Source organism: Bos taurus, chromosome 1 (genome assembly GCF_002263795.3).
Source record: "Bos taurus isolate L1 Dominette 01449 registration number 42190680 breed Hereford chromosome 1, ARS-UCD2.0, whole genome shotgun sequence".
Classification (NCBI taxonomy): Eukaryota; Metazoa; Chordata; class Mammalia; order Artiodactyla; family Bovidae; genus Bos; species Bos taurus.
This window is the reverse complement of record NC_037328.1, coordinates 33,981,592-33,999,996: the sequence shown is the minus strand read 5'-3', so window position 1 is coordinate 33,999,996 and position 18,405 is coordinate 33,981,592. Positions and strand designations below refer to the sequence as shown.

Here is an 18,405-nt window from a genome sequence, read left to right as displayed (position 1 = left end):
CAGCAATATGTGAACTGTGAACTTCCAGATGTTCAAGCTGATTTTAGAAAAGGCAGAGGAACCAGAGATCAAATTTTGCCAACATCTGCTGGATCAAAAAAGCAAGAGAGTTCCAGAAAAACATCTCTTTCTGCCTTTACTGACTTTGCCAAAGCCTTTGACTGTGTGGATCACAATAAACTGTGGGAAATTCTGAAAGAGATGGGAATACCAGACCACCTGACCTGCCTCTTGAGAAACCTATATGCAGGTCAGGAAGCAATAGTTAGAAGTGATCATGGAACAACAGACCAGTTCCAAATAGGAAAAGGCTTACATCAAGGCTGTATATTGTCACCCTGCTTATTTAACTTATATGCAGAATACATCATGAGAAACGCTGGGCTGGACGAAGGACAAGCTGGAATCAAGATGGTCAGGAGAAATATCAATAACCTCAGATATGCAGATGACACCACCCTTATGCCAGAAAGTGAAGAGGAACTAAAAAGCCTCTTGATGAAAGTGAAAGAAAAGAGTGAAAGTTGGCTTAAAGCTCAACATTCAGAAAATGAAGATCATGGCATCTGGTCCCATCACTTCATGGGAAATAGATGGGGAAACAGTGGAAACAGTGGCTGACTTTATTTTGGGGGGCTTCAAAATCACTGCAGATGGCGATTGCAGCCATGAAATTAAAAGACGCTTACTCCTTGGCAGGAAAGTTATGACCAACCTAGACAGCATATTAAAAAGCAGAGACATTACTTTGTCAAAAAAAGTCCATCTAGTCAAGGCTATGGTTTTTCCAGTAGTCATGTATGGATGTGAGAATTGGACTATAAAGAAAGCTGAGTGCCAAAGAATTGATGCTTTTGAACTGTGGTGTTGGAGAAGACTCTTGATTGTCCCTTGGACTGCAAGGAGATCCAACCAGTCCATCCTAAAGGAGAACGGTCCTGGGTGTTCATTGGAAGGACTGATGCTGAAGCTGAAACTCCAATACTTTGGCCACCTGACGTGAAGACCTGACTAATTTGAAAAGACCCTGACACTTGGAAATATTGAGGGCAGGAGAAGAAGGGGACGACAGAGGATGAGATGGTTGGATGGTATCACCGATTCAACGACATGAGTTTGGGTAAACTCTGGGAGTTGGTGATGGACAGAGAGGCCTGGCATGCTGCAATTCATGGGGTCACAAAGAGTTGGACACGATTGAGTGACTGAACTGAACTGAATAAAATGCATCCAAATATAATATTTAATGTTGCGATATAGAAGCTTATTTAAATGAAAATTAAAGGAGATTTGGGGAATGTTTCAAAAATATTATTATTATAGCGTTATCCTATAATTTAACAAAACTAAAAAGAGCTATTTACTAGATACTTTTTGTGCAAGTATATTAATAATAAAGAATCCTTTTGATGTATGTAATCACAAGCTGAAATCAAGATTTCCAGAAAAAATATCAACAACCTCAGATATTCAGATGATACCACTCTTATGGAAGAAAATAAAGAGGAAATAAGGAGATTCTTGATATGGGTGAAAGAAGAGAATAAAAGAAAATGGCCTGAAACTCAACATTCAAAAATCCAAGATCATGGCAACTGGTCCCATCATTTCATGGCAAATAGAAGGGGAAAAAGTGGAAGCAGTGACAGAGTTTATTTTCTTGGGCTTCAAAATCACTTCAGACGGTGACTGCAGCAATGAAATTGAAAGACTTTTGCTTCTTGGAAGGAAGGCTATGAAAAACCTTCACAGTTATTAAAAGGCAGAGACATCACTTTGCCAGCAAAGGTCCATCTAGTCAAAGATATGGTTTTTCCAGCAGTCATGTATGGATGTGAGAGTTGGACCATAAAGAAGGCTGAGCACTGAAGAACTGATGCTTTTGAATTGTGGTGCTGGGGAAGATTCTTGAGAGTCCCTTGGACTGCAAGGAGATCAAACCAGTCAATTCTAAAGGAAATCAACCCTGGATATTCATTGAAAGAACTGATGCTGAAGCTGAAACCCCAATACTTTGGCCACCTGATGAAAAGAGCCGACTCATTGGAAAAGATCCTGATGCTAGGAAGGATTGAAGGCGAAAGGAGAAGGTGACAGCAGAGGATGAGATGGTTACATAGCATCATCAACTCAGTGGACATGAATTTGAGCAAGCTCCAGGAGACAGTGAAGGACAGGGTAGCATGGTGTGCTGCAGTCCATAGGGTCACAAATAATCAGATACGACTTAGCAACTGAACAATAACAAGTAAATCAGGGACTGATAAGCATAATAAGGTTTGGGTTTTATACTAAGTGTGATGAAATGCTTTTGGCAAAATTTAAATAGAGTAAGACTGAAGACTATGAATATAAAATATTTATATATTGCATCCATGTGGGAACTAGATTGGAGCAGGGGAAGCAAGGAACCCATTAGCAATGTTACAATAGTCTAGGCGAGAGAGGATGGTGGAAAGGAGGAGACATACTCGGAAGATGGTCAGGAAATAGTGTCAGCAGGATATGCTGTTGAATTGGAAAGAGAGACAGAGAAAATTACAGGATAATTCTTAGATTCTGGAATAAGTACATGATCTGTTGTTACAATATTTGTAAAAACTACATTTTTGTAAGAGGCTATAAAGCAGGTTTTATGTAATACCTTCCGCTAGTTTAAAATACCATTGCTTCTAAAAAGGAATGCCAAAAATGTCCTCCCTGGGCCATTGAATACTGCTTGAATTTGCTAATGAATGAATGCATATATACTCAAGGAGAAGAGTTCCATACATTTTATAAAGCTATAATCTAGGCTTTTTTGCACATAAAAAAATCTAGAAAGCCTAAATGCCACAGGTATAATACTCTGTTCGGCTTACTTTACTGCAACCAACAGAAAAAAAATCATATATAAAGAGTGCAAGAGAAAATATTTTAAATGTTGCATTTGTTGGGTGGTGAAGTCTTTCATCCCTTCAGACAGGAATGAGGGTTTTCCTCATGGACAGTTTAGTCAGTGACCCATCTAGGTACCATAGACACATTTATTGATACTGCAGAGTGGTATCTCTGAATGAATTTTTGTCTTGAAAAGTAAAACTTTATTCACTTTATGTTCATCTTAAAGAGATGGAATTTAGCCTCAGCTCCATGTTGAGTATGCTTGCACAAATCCACCTTTCAAAAAGCTTTATAATGAAAGCAGTGCCCTTGTCTCCACTATTTGATCCATTCCACTTCTCTCTGTAGAGTTCAACAGCATATTCATCCAGTCAGAGGTACGCCTTTCCCACAGGCATCACAGCTTTCCCTGCTCATTCATGTCCAAAGATGCTATGCTTTATCTCAGCGATTAAAGAAAGTACTGTTTTAAGAGTCATCCGACTAGTTTACTGTCTGGAAACTCTCAACTGAAGATGAGAGCAGTAACCATAGGGCTCTTCCATTAGTGCACTGTTTGTTGTTCCATATGGATGTCTTTTCTACCCTTTGCTTCCTACACTGTACATTTTTCCATCTATACTTCTAAAGAAAACTTCTCCAAAGGAAAATGCTCATTATGAGCACACAGAATTAATTTACCAACTGGCAGGTCTGTTTCTATATGAGGAAACAGATTTTAGCTGAATCCCTTTTGAATGTTTGCTAGGCTGTACATCTGTCCATAATCCAGTCTTCGCTTTCCTGCTCCCCACCCACTCATCTGAGCTCAAAGATTCACTCTCTTACTTTCATTCTGATCTGTATCACCTTTCCTAACAGCACAGTTAAGTTAAAAAAAAAAAAAATCGTGCAGATTCTCAATGTTTCTCAATGTTTTGTTGCTGGATAATTATAACAGTAAACGTAGGTGTGACTGCCGACTTTTTAGTCTAGCTACATATTTACTATGAAGAACTGAGGTGCATTTTAATTTTAATTGATGAGAGTTCTTATTAGCTCTCAAAACACTGATAATCATAGCAGGAATATGTGAAGCATAAGACTAGGAAAGTATGTATACTTGCTCAGTTCTAGAGTAAGACAAATTTAAAAACAAATTTAAGATATTACTTTATAGTAGTCCTAATCTGTTTCATAATTAGTACTGCATGCATCTATATATGTATTATTTTTTTTGCTAACTTTAGAATCAGGTACTAATAACACTTAAGCAATTGAATATATACTTTGCACATTTTTTAAATATTTGAAGGAGATAACAGATGGCTTGGAAATGTTTGTTAAAATGAAAGAAAGGCTACGCTCCATGACTCAATTTGTCTCTCTCCCATGATAAGCAAATTAACTGAAAGGAAGAATTAGCACCTAAAATGGGAAGTGAACTTGCATTTACCTATAGTCTCTGAAAGAAACAGATATCTAAATAAACAACATAGCTTCAAGGTTTGTCTTGATGCAAAAGTCTGCAAAATCTTCGTGTACAACTTTCTGTCTCTCTGCATTTCTGACATTTATTATTAACAATAAAAGCAGAGTGAAATGAAAATAGCAGTTGTATTGATTTTTCTAAGTTGTAAAGGCATATTTAATAGCTTGATGCTTTTCACTAAACCAAAACACACAGACATTTCTAGCAGTAATATTGTCTCTTACTATAAAAATTAAAAACTTGAAACACTTTGTTATAATTGTTCTTACTAGCTAATGATAAAATGTGATAGATCTTATTCTATATATGTGTTATTCTGAGGTAAATTATCCTGGAAACAAACAAAAAAATCAATATCACATTTTTCACCAGTATTTATTTCAATAGATACATGAACAAATATGTAAAACAAACTGTACCTGTCGAGTGATATTTTAGGGATACAAAGCCAGCAACTGTCAGTAAACTGGTTGAGATTATATAAACAAGCTTTTTACACTATTTCACTTTCTGCTATGATAATAATACTAGTTATGGAGTTTTACTTGTCATAAAGATGAAATTTGCTAGAAAAAGCAAAATATGTACATATAGAGAAAACTAAAAATGTGGAAAGGTGCAAGGTGGGCAATTTTACTCAAAATAAGAATAGCAAGAGTTAAGATAATGAAGAAGTAATGAATTGTTATAAAAGTTTATTTACATAAGTCGATAAACAATGAAGTGATGGAACAAAAACAGTGGGAAAATAGTTTTAAATTTCATATAAGAGTGATTATGGTAATGTGAAAAGTAAATTCAAAAACAGATGGGGAATATCATGAAAAACTTTCTGGAATAGTGCATCTCAACTCTGCCATGACTGTATGAGACAGCATTGAGTTGGGTCCCAGGTGGAGTGGGTTCTCCACTGAAACTCAGACTGGAATCCCTGTTACTCCCCTCTACAGTGTGGACCTGCCATAGTTAGTGCAGCTACTGGCCAAAGAAGAAATAAGTTACTCATGTCGTTTTTTTTTTTTTTTTTTTCTACTTATATTACTGTATTTCTTCCCAAATTCTGGGAAGGGTTTTGAGACTAGAGATGATAGTAAAAGAGTTCCAACATCTCTGTCCATCTTCCATTTGTATTCTAAGATGCTGGTTATGCATTTCTCTAGCATGAATGTGCAGGGAGGTCAAAGGCATTGGAATAGTTAAGGAGGAAGAAGTTTAGGACTTGGAAAGGTAATTTGTGTTTTACACTCTTCAGAGATATTCTTTCAAACTGTTCCAGGTACTGCATATTTCTGACACTTCCAAAAGAATATTTTTAAATTAGTGGATGACAAATAAATATATGAATTTAAACTGCTTCCAAGCACAAAATAAGACTGGTATCGAATCAATTGCAATTCTTGGCAGCCGTTCTTTATGTGATGAATAGGTATCTTCTATGATCTCTGTATCTATACAAAAAGATGCAGGTCTGGGTAGTCTCTCTTTGGGGAGAGAATATTTTATCTATACTCTCTGAATTTGATGTTGCATCAGAGGAACAAGAGTAATTATAACTTCCACTCTGCTCTCTCTATATTACTAATTTGCTGTAGTGTTGATGTTTTTATCATCTTCTCTATTGCTTAGTTAATAAGAATATAGAATTTCCTCATTCTTTAATTTAATTTAATTTATGCTCTGGGTACCACTCAGGGAAGATTATGGACAGCAAACTGAACACAACTCTTGGGTAAATTTTATACCAGAGGATTGGATTGAGATTGCCCTTGGTATCATAAGACTACTCAGTCAGTCAGTTCAGTTGCTCAGTTGTGTCCAACTCTTTGCAACCCCATGGACTGCAGCATGCCAGGCTCCCCTGTCCATCAGCAACTGCTGGAGCTAACTCAAACCCATGTCCATCAAGTCAGTGATGCAGTCCAATCATCTCATCCCCTGTCATCCCCTTCTCCTCCTGCCTTCAATCTTTCCCAGCATCAGGGTCTTTTCCAATAAGTCAGTTCTTCGCATCAGGTGGCCAAAGGATTAGAGTTTCAGCTTCAGCATCAGTCCTTCCAATGAATATTCAGGACTGATTTCCTTTAGGATGGACTGGTTGGATCTCCTTGCAGTCCAAGGGACTCCCAAGAGTCTTCTCCAACACCACACTTCAAAAGCATCAATTCTTCAGCGCTCAACTTTCTTTATAGTCCAACTCTCATATCCATACATGACTACTGGAAAAACTATAGCTTTGACTAGATGGACATTTATCAGCAAAGTAATGTCTCTGATTTTAATAAGCTATCTAGGTTGATCATAGCTTTTCTTCCAAGGAGCAAGTGTCTTTTAATTTCATGGCTGCAGTAACCATCTGCAGGGATTTTGGAGCCCCCCAAAAATAAAGTTGGTCATTGTTTCCATGGTTTCCCCATCTATTTGCCATGAAGTGGTGGGACCAGATAGCATGATTTTAGTTTTCTGAATGTTGAGTTTTAAGCCACACTCCTCTTTCATTCTCCTCTTCCACTTTCATCAAGAGGCTCTTCAGTTCCTTTCACTTTCTGCCATAAGGGCGATGTCATCTGAGTATATGAGGTTATTGATATTTCTCCTGGAGATCTTGATTCCAGTCTGGGCTTCAATCAGTCTGGTATTTCTCATGATGTACTCTGCATATAAGTTAAATAAACAGGGTGACAATATATAGCCTTGACGTATTCCTATCCCGATTTGGAACCAGTGTGCTGTTCCATGTCCGGTTCTAACTGTTGCTTCTTGACCTGCATACAGATTTCTCAGGAGGCAGGTAAGGTGGTCTGGTATTCCCATCTCGAAAAATTTTCCACACACAGTTTGTTGTGATCTACACACTCAAAGGCTTTGGCGTAATCCGCAAAGTGGAAGTAGATGTTTTTCTGTAATTCTCTTGCTTTTTGGGATCCAGTGGATGTTGGCAATTTGATTTCTGGTTCCACTAGCAATATTATAATAGTAAAACTCTGATTTATTATATCTATGTAACTGGCACTGGTAGACACTTCTATTTGTGTTGTATGCCATTTGTTTATGAATAATCCAGGAGTACTAATGTTACTCTTTTTTTTTTAATTCCAGACACTTGAGCCATGTTGTCACAAACCCTGACATTTACACTATTGTATATTCATTCTCCTAGAGTTCTATGATTTTTGTACTATACTTACTGAATGCTTATTTTCCATGTTTAAACTCCTTGAGTGCTATTCACTTTTGTTCCTATAGTGAATTTGCACTCAGTGGATAAATGCTAAATGTTTATTTGGTTACTGAAGAAATGTTTCTGTTGATCTGAGTTCTTCAAATAACAAGAACAGCAATAGAACAACATACCATTAATATGGGACCATTAATATGGGACCATTAATATGGACGTAATTAACCATTCAAAAGAAATAAATAGCATGATAACAATAACAATATGAGACTAACTTCAATATTTTTACATAGCAGCAGAAAACACAAAACTATTGTGGTCACAGGAATTAATAGGATAACAATGGCTAGCAATTTAACAGATTAATGTTTCCACTGCTGAGCTTGTTAATGAAAAATGCTATTTTTTTTTTCTAATGGGATCTCTACAGTACAAATGTTTCAAAAGTGCAATGTTTTATCTTACAGGTACTTGTATACTGAATTGTGTTAGGCCTTTCACTGAGAATGAGATTCAGACTGGTAGTTTCAAATTACTGTCTGTAGTTCTAATGCTTTAATTTCCAAAGGGGTCATTATAAGGAATGAGGGGGGTGGGGACCCTCCAGTGTTGTTGACACAAAATGTCAGTGCTGTTAACAATTAGATGTGAAAACATTTAAATAATGCTCTTGCACTGACACCCAAAGAATAAAATCTATTAGGATGGCATCTAGATAGCAGATGATTTCACAGCAAAGTGCTCCGACCTTCATCAAGTTAAGAATCAATAGAACTTAGGTAACTGTGGTAGAGTCAAAGATGGTCTCAGCTCATGAAAGGCCCTTCTGTGCTAGAGCTAAATTAAATTATCACAGCTAATGCAAAATCAAACTTGGTGTAAAAGATAAAAGGGTAAAGTTCTCACAAATAATCATTTATCACTCCATTCTGAAATGCATATAGCATTCATTATAGATCGAAATGCCACTCAAATTTCATCATTGAGTCGGGTTTTGAAACAGCCAAACCATTAATAGAAGAGAGTAGCTTTTTATATTTATACAACCAGTGACTAATGAGGCATTATACCCTGTGTGCAAAGGAGAGAAAAAAAACAAAACTTTATTTTGTAATGAACCCAATTGGAGCCCTTTTAAAACACAGTGTAATGTGGTTTCACTGTTTCATCGAGCCTCTCATTACTTGTGTCAATAATCCTAGGTAAACCAGTGTTGAACTTCACAGCATTTATCTAGCAACGTGAATAGCACTAATCTATGGGGTGCTTTTCATGAACTGTAGTTCAAAAAGCAAAGCCAAAAATGACTTCTTACAAAGTGCTCAGAGAAATATTTATTAGAAATATGTCAACTGCCAACTACCTAAAGGTAGCTTGTCTCTTTAGGAAATCATACTGTTGGCTACCTTGCAAACACTGAGAAAACATATGAATTTTCCCCTACTTGAATTACTTAAAAAAAATGAATGACATATTTTTCTACAAAGTATATTATTTCTTCTGTCACTTCCCTTCTAATTGTCTATATTTTTATGTCACATCGCTTTCAACATGTGACATGCTATGCAACATCCCTCAGTTTCCCCAAAATTGTGAGGTGAGACCAGCACTTGAAGTTGAGGGTGAATCAGACTTCACTTCCATGACTGTGGTATCTAAACATCCCGGTCAGCAGGAACTGTAAGTGACTCCTGGATCCTGCTCTAAGGATCTAACTTATCTTCTTGACACACTCAGGGTTGTTATATTCTCTCTGGCAGTGAGCCTGGCAGGGTTTGTCTACAGGGGGTTACCACATTTAATTCCAATTTATCAGTCTAACTTGATCAGGCTGAACTTTCCCCAAAACTGAGATTTGCACAATTCATGAGATACCATAAATTACTCTCTCAGCTCTCCTGTTTTCAACATGTTTATATGTGGAAAGTCTACTCAGCACAAGCCGTTGTTTACCTTCAAGAGCAAATTGTTGCTAAGAACTGAGAAATGGTAGACACTAAAGCAATTCGAAAATAAGACAGTTTTGTAAATTGATTCAATATATTATTTTGGCCTGTATCATAACAACATAAGTATCTTTGGAAAAACAAACGGGGTTATTTTTCCCCTGAAATTAAATCACTTTACAAAGAATTAGAACTTATCCCCCAAATTCCTCTTTTTGGAAAGTTATAGAATTAATCCATGTTTCTTACAGTTATTTCATACGTATATTCATGAGTAACATTTCAAATAAATGTACTCTGTAACTTCTAAGATCCACTAGATTTATTACAGCTTTGTATAGATTTTACACAATACTCATTCAAATACTGTAACATTATGTAGAACATATTAGTTTTAGAAAATGTTTTCTTGGTGAAATATACAAGAAAAATCTTACATTCTGTAATGCTTTTTTTCTCTTTGAGGTTCACATTGTACCCTGTAAATAAACTCTGAGAAATCTTGAAATAAAGAAACATGACTAACTTCATTTATTGTGATATTTACCAATTTCATAAAAGTTCATCTTCATTTAACAATATGTTAAAGCTACTTCATGAACAATCTGTCCTGACTTTTGGAGTTTACAGAAAATAGAAATTCTCTCTAATCTTGGGAATTGGCATGTCTTTTTGCAATTTTGCCTATATTTACTCAAAATATGAGACTAATGAGAGGAGGAAAAAAATGTTTGTGGGCGTTTTAAATTATTATGCATGAGAAATTAGTGCAGGTGTCATTAGTACTGTATACCTGTCTCTGCTGCATCTTGATGACCTACTATCATTCTTTGTAAAACTACTAATAGTGATTATAAAACATGCTTTTATGATAATTTCCAAAATTAACTTAAGGAAAGTTTTCATGATTCTGATTTATTATTAAAAGCATTTATTTGTAAAGCATAAAGAAAACCATTAATATGATTTACTAGTCACCATCAAACAATACACAGTATATTTGCAATTAAAAAATCATTTACAAAACAGTTTTTATTTCCTAATATATGCTTTAATTTTATGTTATGATTTTGATTCAAAACATATTAATTGTGAACCTTGGAGATATTTATACTTATGAGAAGTTCTTCTGAAAGAAAATGAAAACCTGTTTAAATGTGTTTAGTATTATAAAGATTTTGATATATTTTAGCAGTTTTTCAGGTCATTCATTCTTACATGCATAATAATGTCAAAAAGGTACTCACCATGTACAATGAGAACGTACTCTGCACTGCTTTGGCCAATAGTATTTGTAGCTTCACATCGGTATGTACCATTATCCGTTTTGTTGAGGAAAAGAATGTTTAGCTCCCTACCACTCACAACCATTCGGTCAGGATCTGGTAATTCTCCACCATCCTTTGTCCACAAAACAGGTTCTGGCCTATTGGATTTAAACATACATATAGACAAAAAAAAAAAGAAAAAAATATATATATACGAAATGTTACATGTGACTCAAATAAATCAAACAGTTTCTATTTAACACCCATTTTGTGGATAGCAATGTGCTTGCTAATTTCTGTGCTATGCTGTACTTAGTCATTCAGTCGTGTTGACTCTTTGTGACCCCATGGACTGTGGCACACCAGGCTCCTCTGTGCATGGGATTTTCCAGGCAAGAACACTGGAGTGGGTTGCCATGCTCTTCTCCAGGGGATCTTCCCAACCCAGGGATAGAACCCAGGTGTCCCACATTGCAGGCAGATTCTTTACCATCTGAGCCACCAGGGAAGCCCTGCTAACTTCTATAAGACACCAAAAGAACCATAATACACTCACTCAGAAGATTTGGAGATATAACAATTATAATTTAATTCTTTTCTCCTTAACAAAAGAGAGATATATTAAGGAACTAATTAGTGGAATCATTAGAGTAGTCACCAATAGACTACAGGTCCTGGGACCAGATTCTGTGGCTAAATCGTTCGTACCTACTGGCTTCTGGAAGACTGCCTTTGGGCTATTGGAGCAGACTTCCACAGAAGTACCTGGAATTATACCTTTGCATTTGGGGCCACCATAATGGCACAACTTTGCCTGAAACCACCTGAAACTTCTCCCTCTTACCTTTCTTATTTTCTCATGTCCCTAGAGGCTTTTATTCCTGAAAGTACTCTTTTTATTTGCCTTAGTTTTATTGAGATATAATTGACACATAACATTAAACTAGTTTAAGGTACACAGAATAATGATTTGATATATATATATATAAATGTTGAAATGTGATTGCCACAATAAATTTACTTAATACCCATCACCTCACATAGTTATAATTTTTTTATTTTGATGAGAACTTTTAAGATCTACTCTCTTAATACCTTTTATGATCAAATATTATTAATTACAGTCAGCATACTATACATTATATACTCAGAACTTATCTTATAATTGAAATTTTGTACCTTTAAACCATCTTCACCCATTTCCCCGACCCCTACCCCTGCCTCCAGCCACTTTTATTCAACATTGTACTGGGATTCCTAGCCATAGCACTTAAGCAGGAAAATAAATAAAAGACAACCAAGTCGGAAATGAAGAAGTAAAACTGTCTTCATTTGCAGATGACATGAGAACACATATTAGAGAAGGAAATATAACCCACTTCAGTATTCTTGCCTGGAGAATCCCATGCACAGAGGAGTCTGGTGGGCCACATGGGGTCACAAAGACTTAGACATGACTTAGCAACTAAACATAGGAAACTCTAAAAATTCCACTGAAAGAACTGCTAAAACTAATAAATGAATTTAAAGTTACAAGATACAATATGAATATACAAAAATCAATTACATTTATAAATGCTATCAATGAAACATTGGAAACAGAAATTAAGAAAACAACCTATTTTACAATTGCATCAAAAAGAATAAAATACTTACAAAGAAAACCTGACCAAGAAAGTGAAAGATCTATACACTGAAAACTATAAGATATTAATGAAAGAAACTGAAGAGGACAAATAAATAGAAAAATAATCTGTGCTCATAGATTGAAAGAATTAGTATTAAAAGTCCATTGTACCCTAAGCAATCTGCAAATTTAATGTAATCTTTATCAAAATTCTAATGGCAACTTTTCATATAAAAATGACAAACAATCCTAAAATATGTATGGAACAACAAAAAGCCCCAAATAGGCAAGTAATCCAGAGAAGGCAGTGGCATCCCACTCCAGTACTCTTGCCTGGAAAATCCCATGGATGGAGGAGCCTGGAAGGCTGCAGTCCATGGGGTCGCTGAGGGTCGGACACGACCAAGCAGCTTCACTTTCACTTTTCACTTTCATGCATTGGAGAAGGAAATGGCAACCCACTCCAGTGTTCTTGCCTGGAGAATCCCAGGGACGGGGGAGCCTGGTGGGCTGCCGTCTATGGGGTCACACAGAGTCGGACACGACTGAAGCGACTTAGCCATAGCAGCAGGCAAGTAATCTTGAGAAAGGGGAAAAAAGCTGGAGGTTTCACAGTTCCTGATTTCAAATGATATTTCAAAGATGTAGTAATTAAAACAGTATGATATTGGTAAAAATACAGACCCATAGATCAATGGAATAGAAAACTCAAAAATAAAGTCACGCATATATAGTCATTTAATTTTTTACAAAAGAAGCAGGAATATTCTGTGCAAAAAAGGCAGTCTCTTCAGTAAATGCAGCTGGAAAAACTGAATAGCCACATACAAAAGAATAAAACTGGGCCTCTGTTTTACATTATAAAAGTCAACTCAAAATGTGTTAAACACTTGAATGTAAAACTGGAAACCTAAAACAGGAAAGAAGATCCTTGACATTGATCTTGGTGATGATTTTTTTTTGGATTTAACACCAAAAGCAAGGGCAACAAAATAAAAAAAATAAATAAATAAACACATGGGAACACTCTAAATTAAAAAGCTTCAGCATAGCAAAATAAACCACTTAAAAAATGAAAAGCAACCTATGGAAAGAGGGAAGTTATTTGCAACTATTATGTGTAGGTAAATAAGATAAAGAGTAAATATCCAAAATAAAGAAATAACTTACACAAGTCAATAACAAAAAATGACCTGATTAAAAATAGAGAACTGGGAGATATTTTTCCAAAGCAAACATACAAATGGACAACAGGTACATGAAGAAATGTTCATCATCATTAATAAACAGGGAAATGCAAATCAAAGCCTGAATGAGATAACACTTACATGGCTATCTTCATAAAGACAAGAAATAATAATTGTTGAGGAGGATATGGGAAAAGGAAACCCTCCTACATCATTAGTGGGAATATAAATTGGTGCAGCCACTATAAAAAATAGTAAGGTCATTCCTCAGGGGCTTCCCTGGTGGTTCAGTGGTAAAGAATCTGCCTGCCAATGCAGGAGATGTGGGTTCAGTCCCTGGTCAGAAAGATCTCCTGGAGAAGAAGTGGCAAACCACTCCAGTATTCTTGCCTGGGAAATCCCAGGTGCAGAGGAGCCTGGTGGGCTATAGTTCATAGGATTGCAAAAGAAGATGGACAATACTAAGTGACTAAGCAACAACACAGGAGATTCATCAAAAAACTAAAGATAGAACTACCAGATGATCCAGTGATTCTACTTGTTGGTATATATCCAAAGGAAAAGAAATCACTATTTTAAAGAGATATCTGCACTCATATTCATTTTAGCACTGTTCACAATAACCAAGTCATAAACCCAACCTAACTATCCACTGACAAATGAATGAATAAAGAAAGCACAGGGGACAGGGAGGGCCCTAAGTGCAAAATAAAAGATACGTGAATAGTTACAAAAATAAAGAAAATAAATTACAAATGTAATGGAATATTATTCAGTCATTCATAAAGAAAGAAATTCTGACCCTTGTAACAATATGGATGAAACTTGAGGGCATTATGCTAAGTGAAAAAGTCAGACAGAGAAAGACAGCTACTATGTGACTTCATTTATGTGTGGAATCTAAAAAACCTGAGCTCACAGAAATGGACAGTTAGCCTTTAATCAAATACTTGCAAAGAATTCTCAAAATCTGCTTTTAGGGAAGAAAAGATAAATGAATCACGAATTTGTCTTCAAAGATTTCATTCTTACATAATTACTAACAGAAATAATTATTAGTATCCATCACTGTGTTTGATAATGGTAGTGATCCTAGTTACTTTACGTAGTTTCTATAATCCTCATAAGAACAAGGTTTTTTAAAAATGTAATGCAGATACTAATATAGAACATCAGAGATGCATTCAAAGCCTGGTCTGACTGCACAGTCAATGCTTTGTCCACTACCCCGTGTATTCTAACATGATGAATATTTTCCTAGTTCTTCCATGTCAAAATTTTCAACTTTAAACATAATTTTATCCTACCATTGGAAATTATTTTTGAAAAAGCTTTAATTATTTGTTTATTTTGGTGAAAAACTGAACTTCAGTTTTGTTGTTGTGAATATATTTATTAATAGAACTCAACATTCAGAAAACGAAGATCATGGCATCTGGTCCCATCACTTCATGGCAAATAGATGGGGAAACAGTGGAAACAGTGTCAGACTTTATTTTGGGGGGCTCCAAAATCACTGCAGATGGTGACTGCAGCCATGAAATTAAAAGATGCTTACTCCTTGGAAGAAAAGTTATGACCAACCTACATAGCATATTGAAAAGCAGAGACATTACTTTGCCAACAAAGGTCCGTCTAGTCAAGGCTATGGTTTTTCCAGTGGTCATGTATGGATGTGAGAGTTGGACTGTGAAGAAGGCTGAGCGCCGAAGAATTGATGCTTTTGAACTGTGGTGTTGGAGAAGACTCTTGAGAGTCCCTTGGACTGCAAGGAGACCCAACCAGTGCGTTCTAAAGGAGATCAGCCCTGGGATTTCTTTGGAAGGAATGATGCTAAAGCTGAAACTCCAATACTTTGGCCATCTGATGCGAAGAGTTGACTCATTGGGAAAGACTCTGATGCTGGGAGAGATTGGGGGCAGGAGGAGAAGGGGACGACAGAGGATGAGATGGCTGGATGGCATCACCGACTTGATGGACATGAGTTTGAGTGAACTCCAGAAGTTGATGATGGACAGGGAGGTCTGGCGTCCTGCGATTCATGGGGTTGCAAAGAGTTGGACACGACTGAGCGACTGAACTGAACTGAACTGAACTGAGGTCTTGATAGTGGTGCCTATGACCCTGGCAGCTTTTCTAAGATGAAGAATATTTTTTTATTTTGTAAACTTTCACAAAAAAGACAAAAGTTGCGAAACAATAATAAATATTGTAAATTGTATTAAAATAAGCAAATCAGCAATGTGATGAAAAATCACTTAGTCTTTTAATAAAAACTTGTTCTCCAAAAACGTTAGAATAATACACTAATTTATGTCATCATCCAGTTATATAGACAACTTATTATGATAGCATCTTTAATTAAAGTCAAACCTGAATACTTCTCAACTTTCTTCATATATCCCACATTTTATTGTTGCTATTTTAATTTGCTAATTCTTATTTTAAAACTGATGGACGGGAAAATCTTGAACCATTCTCATCCGTAACATTCTTTGAAGAAAAAAGCTGGCACAATAAAATTGTGACTTACTGCATATAACAAATAATTAGAAACTGTGTCCTTTCTACAAAGCCACATAAGACCAACATTAAAATAATGGCTACATTAAGGATAATTTGAATTTTAGAAAATTAATCTTTAAAATACTGCTCAACAGAAGTATTTTATATTAAGAGGCAATGCTTTCTTAATGTATAAGTTGGAATTTTTAACCACACTGATAATTGTACACACATACCTATGCATTTCCATAAATAAATTATACTCCCCAAATCCAAACTGTCATAATTTTTTCTCTGTTAGTGTTTGTAAGCTTGAAATCACATCTTAAATATATTGGCCTGTAAATATGTAATTAAATTTATATATATATTTTAAATTTGTCTTTAAAATAAAGATCTAGAAAAATTATTCATTGTTACTATTTAAAAGTTTTCTTCTAAAAAAGATAATTCTCCCATTTAGGAAATAATGAACAACACCTGGACAAAGAGTTCCAGGAGATTCTAGCAGTATAAGTCACTGCTGACACCGAACATTGCAGGATTCTCTATCATACACTGTATCATAAATCTTCAAGGTGGCAAAAAAAAAAAGTTAACACCATAAAATGAAATTTTAACAAAATGGAGGTTAGAGTTTATGCATCAATTAAAAATAGCCTACACATATTCGAATTAGTACTTAAAATGCTCAAGCTACTTAATATCACTATAAAAATATTAAGTGGTTTAGCAAGTCTTGATACAATTTGTGTTTCATCTTAATAAAAAGAACCCCTAGGCTTTCTCTAATTGGAACCTAGAAATGATTGAGTTTCTTGCTGCAAAGGAATAAAAATCTTCCCTGCTGTTCAGGAGACCAAAGGAGATCATTTAAAAAGTGGTTCCAGTCTACAGTTACTCTGGGATAAAGCTGAGAAAGAGTAGGAGGCAGACACCAGGAGTCACAGGACGGTGACACAGTATCAGGCATCAGATAACACTGTGTAACTCCACACGTATAACTCCACAGTAAGAATATTAACATCCTCAATCCGGAGCGTTGCCCCTTTCAAAGCAATTAACTTTCAATTAAAAGTTGAAAATTTTCATATGAGATAAAGTTAGATCTGTGTTCTGTCTACCAAATCTATAGGTCTCAAAAGATGTTTGTTTTTCTTCTTACCCCTAAATATAGCTGTGTAGCAGTTTCTTCCTAGGGCAAGAAGAAAAATAGCAAGAAAATTAGTTTTAAAAAAAAGGAACCAAATATGATTGTATATTTACTATATTGTACTCTAAAGTCTTATTAACTTGCTTTTACCTCAATAGATTTTTAAAAATCTTTTATTAATTCACTATTTTGTTTTGTAGATATCTAAGATTGTCGGGAGAAATATCAATAACCTGAGATATGCAGATGACACCACCCTTATGGCAGAAAGTGAAGAGGAACTAAAAAGCCTCTTGATGAAAGTGAAAGAGGAGAGTGAAAAAGTTGGCTTAAAGCTCAACATTCAGAAAACGAAGATCATGGCATCTGGTCCCATCACTTCATGGCAAATAGATGGGGAAACAGTGGAAACATTATCAGACTTTATTTTTCTGGGCTCCAAAATCACTGCAGATGGTGACTGCAGCCATGAAATTAAAAGATGCTTACTCCTTGGAAGGAAAGTTATGACCAACCTAGATAGCATATTGAAAAGCAGAGAGATTACTTTGCCAACAAAGGTCTGTTTAGTCAAGGCCATGGTTTTCCCAGTTGTTATGTATGGATGTGAGAGTTGGACTGTGAAGAAAGCTGAGCACTGAAGAATTGATGCTTTTGAACTGTGGTGTTGGAGAAGACTCTTGAGGGTCCCTTGAACTGTGAGGAGATCTAACCAGTCCCTCCTAAAGATCAGTCCTGGGTGTTTATTGGAAAGACAGGCTGAGGCTGAAACTCCAATACTTTGGCCACCTCATAAGAAGAGTTGACTCATTGGAAAAGATTCTGATGCTGGGAGGGATTGGGGGCAGGAGGAGAAGGGGACGACAAAGGATGAGATCACTGGATGGCATCACCGACTCTATGCACATGAGTTTGGCTGAACTCTAGGAGTTGGTGATGGACAGGGAGGTCTGGTGTGCTGCAATTCATGGGGTCGCAAAGAGTCGGGCACGACTGAGTAACTGAAAAGAAATGAACTGAATAGGAGAATCTCATATCTTTAACAATTCCTTATTTATAGATTAGTGTTGGAAGGAATTGCCACAACTTTCTCAGACTACTGCTTTATTTAATATTTGACCTTGATATAAACATGATTACTAATATCCACCCAAACTCTTGAGGTAGTCATTCAGATATTTATTCTGTAA

At 35.9% G+C, this 18,405-nt stretch overlaps 1 protein-coding gene across 5 annotated transcripts in view; it reads right to left on the bottom strand.

Annotated features, from left to right (window-relative positions):
* The window catches only part of CADM2 (cell adhesion molecule 2), a 1,275,593-nt gene that overhangs the window by 102,755 nt on the left and 1,154,433 nt on the right, over nt 1–18,405 (bottom strand). For all 5 annotated transcript variants that reach the window (XM_059887610.1, XM_059887613.1, XM_059887602.1 and 2 more), the window contains one exon: nt 10,723–10,901. In XM_059887610.1, the coding sequence (XP_059743593.1) occupies nt 10,723–10,901 (179 nt within the window). The remainder of the gene's footprint in view (nt 1–10,722; nt 10,902–18,405) is intronic.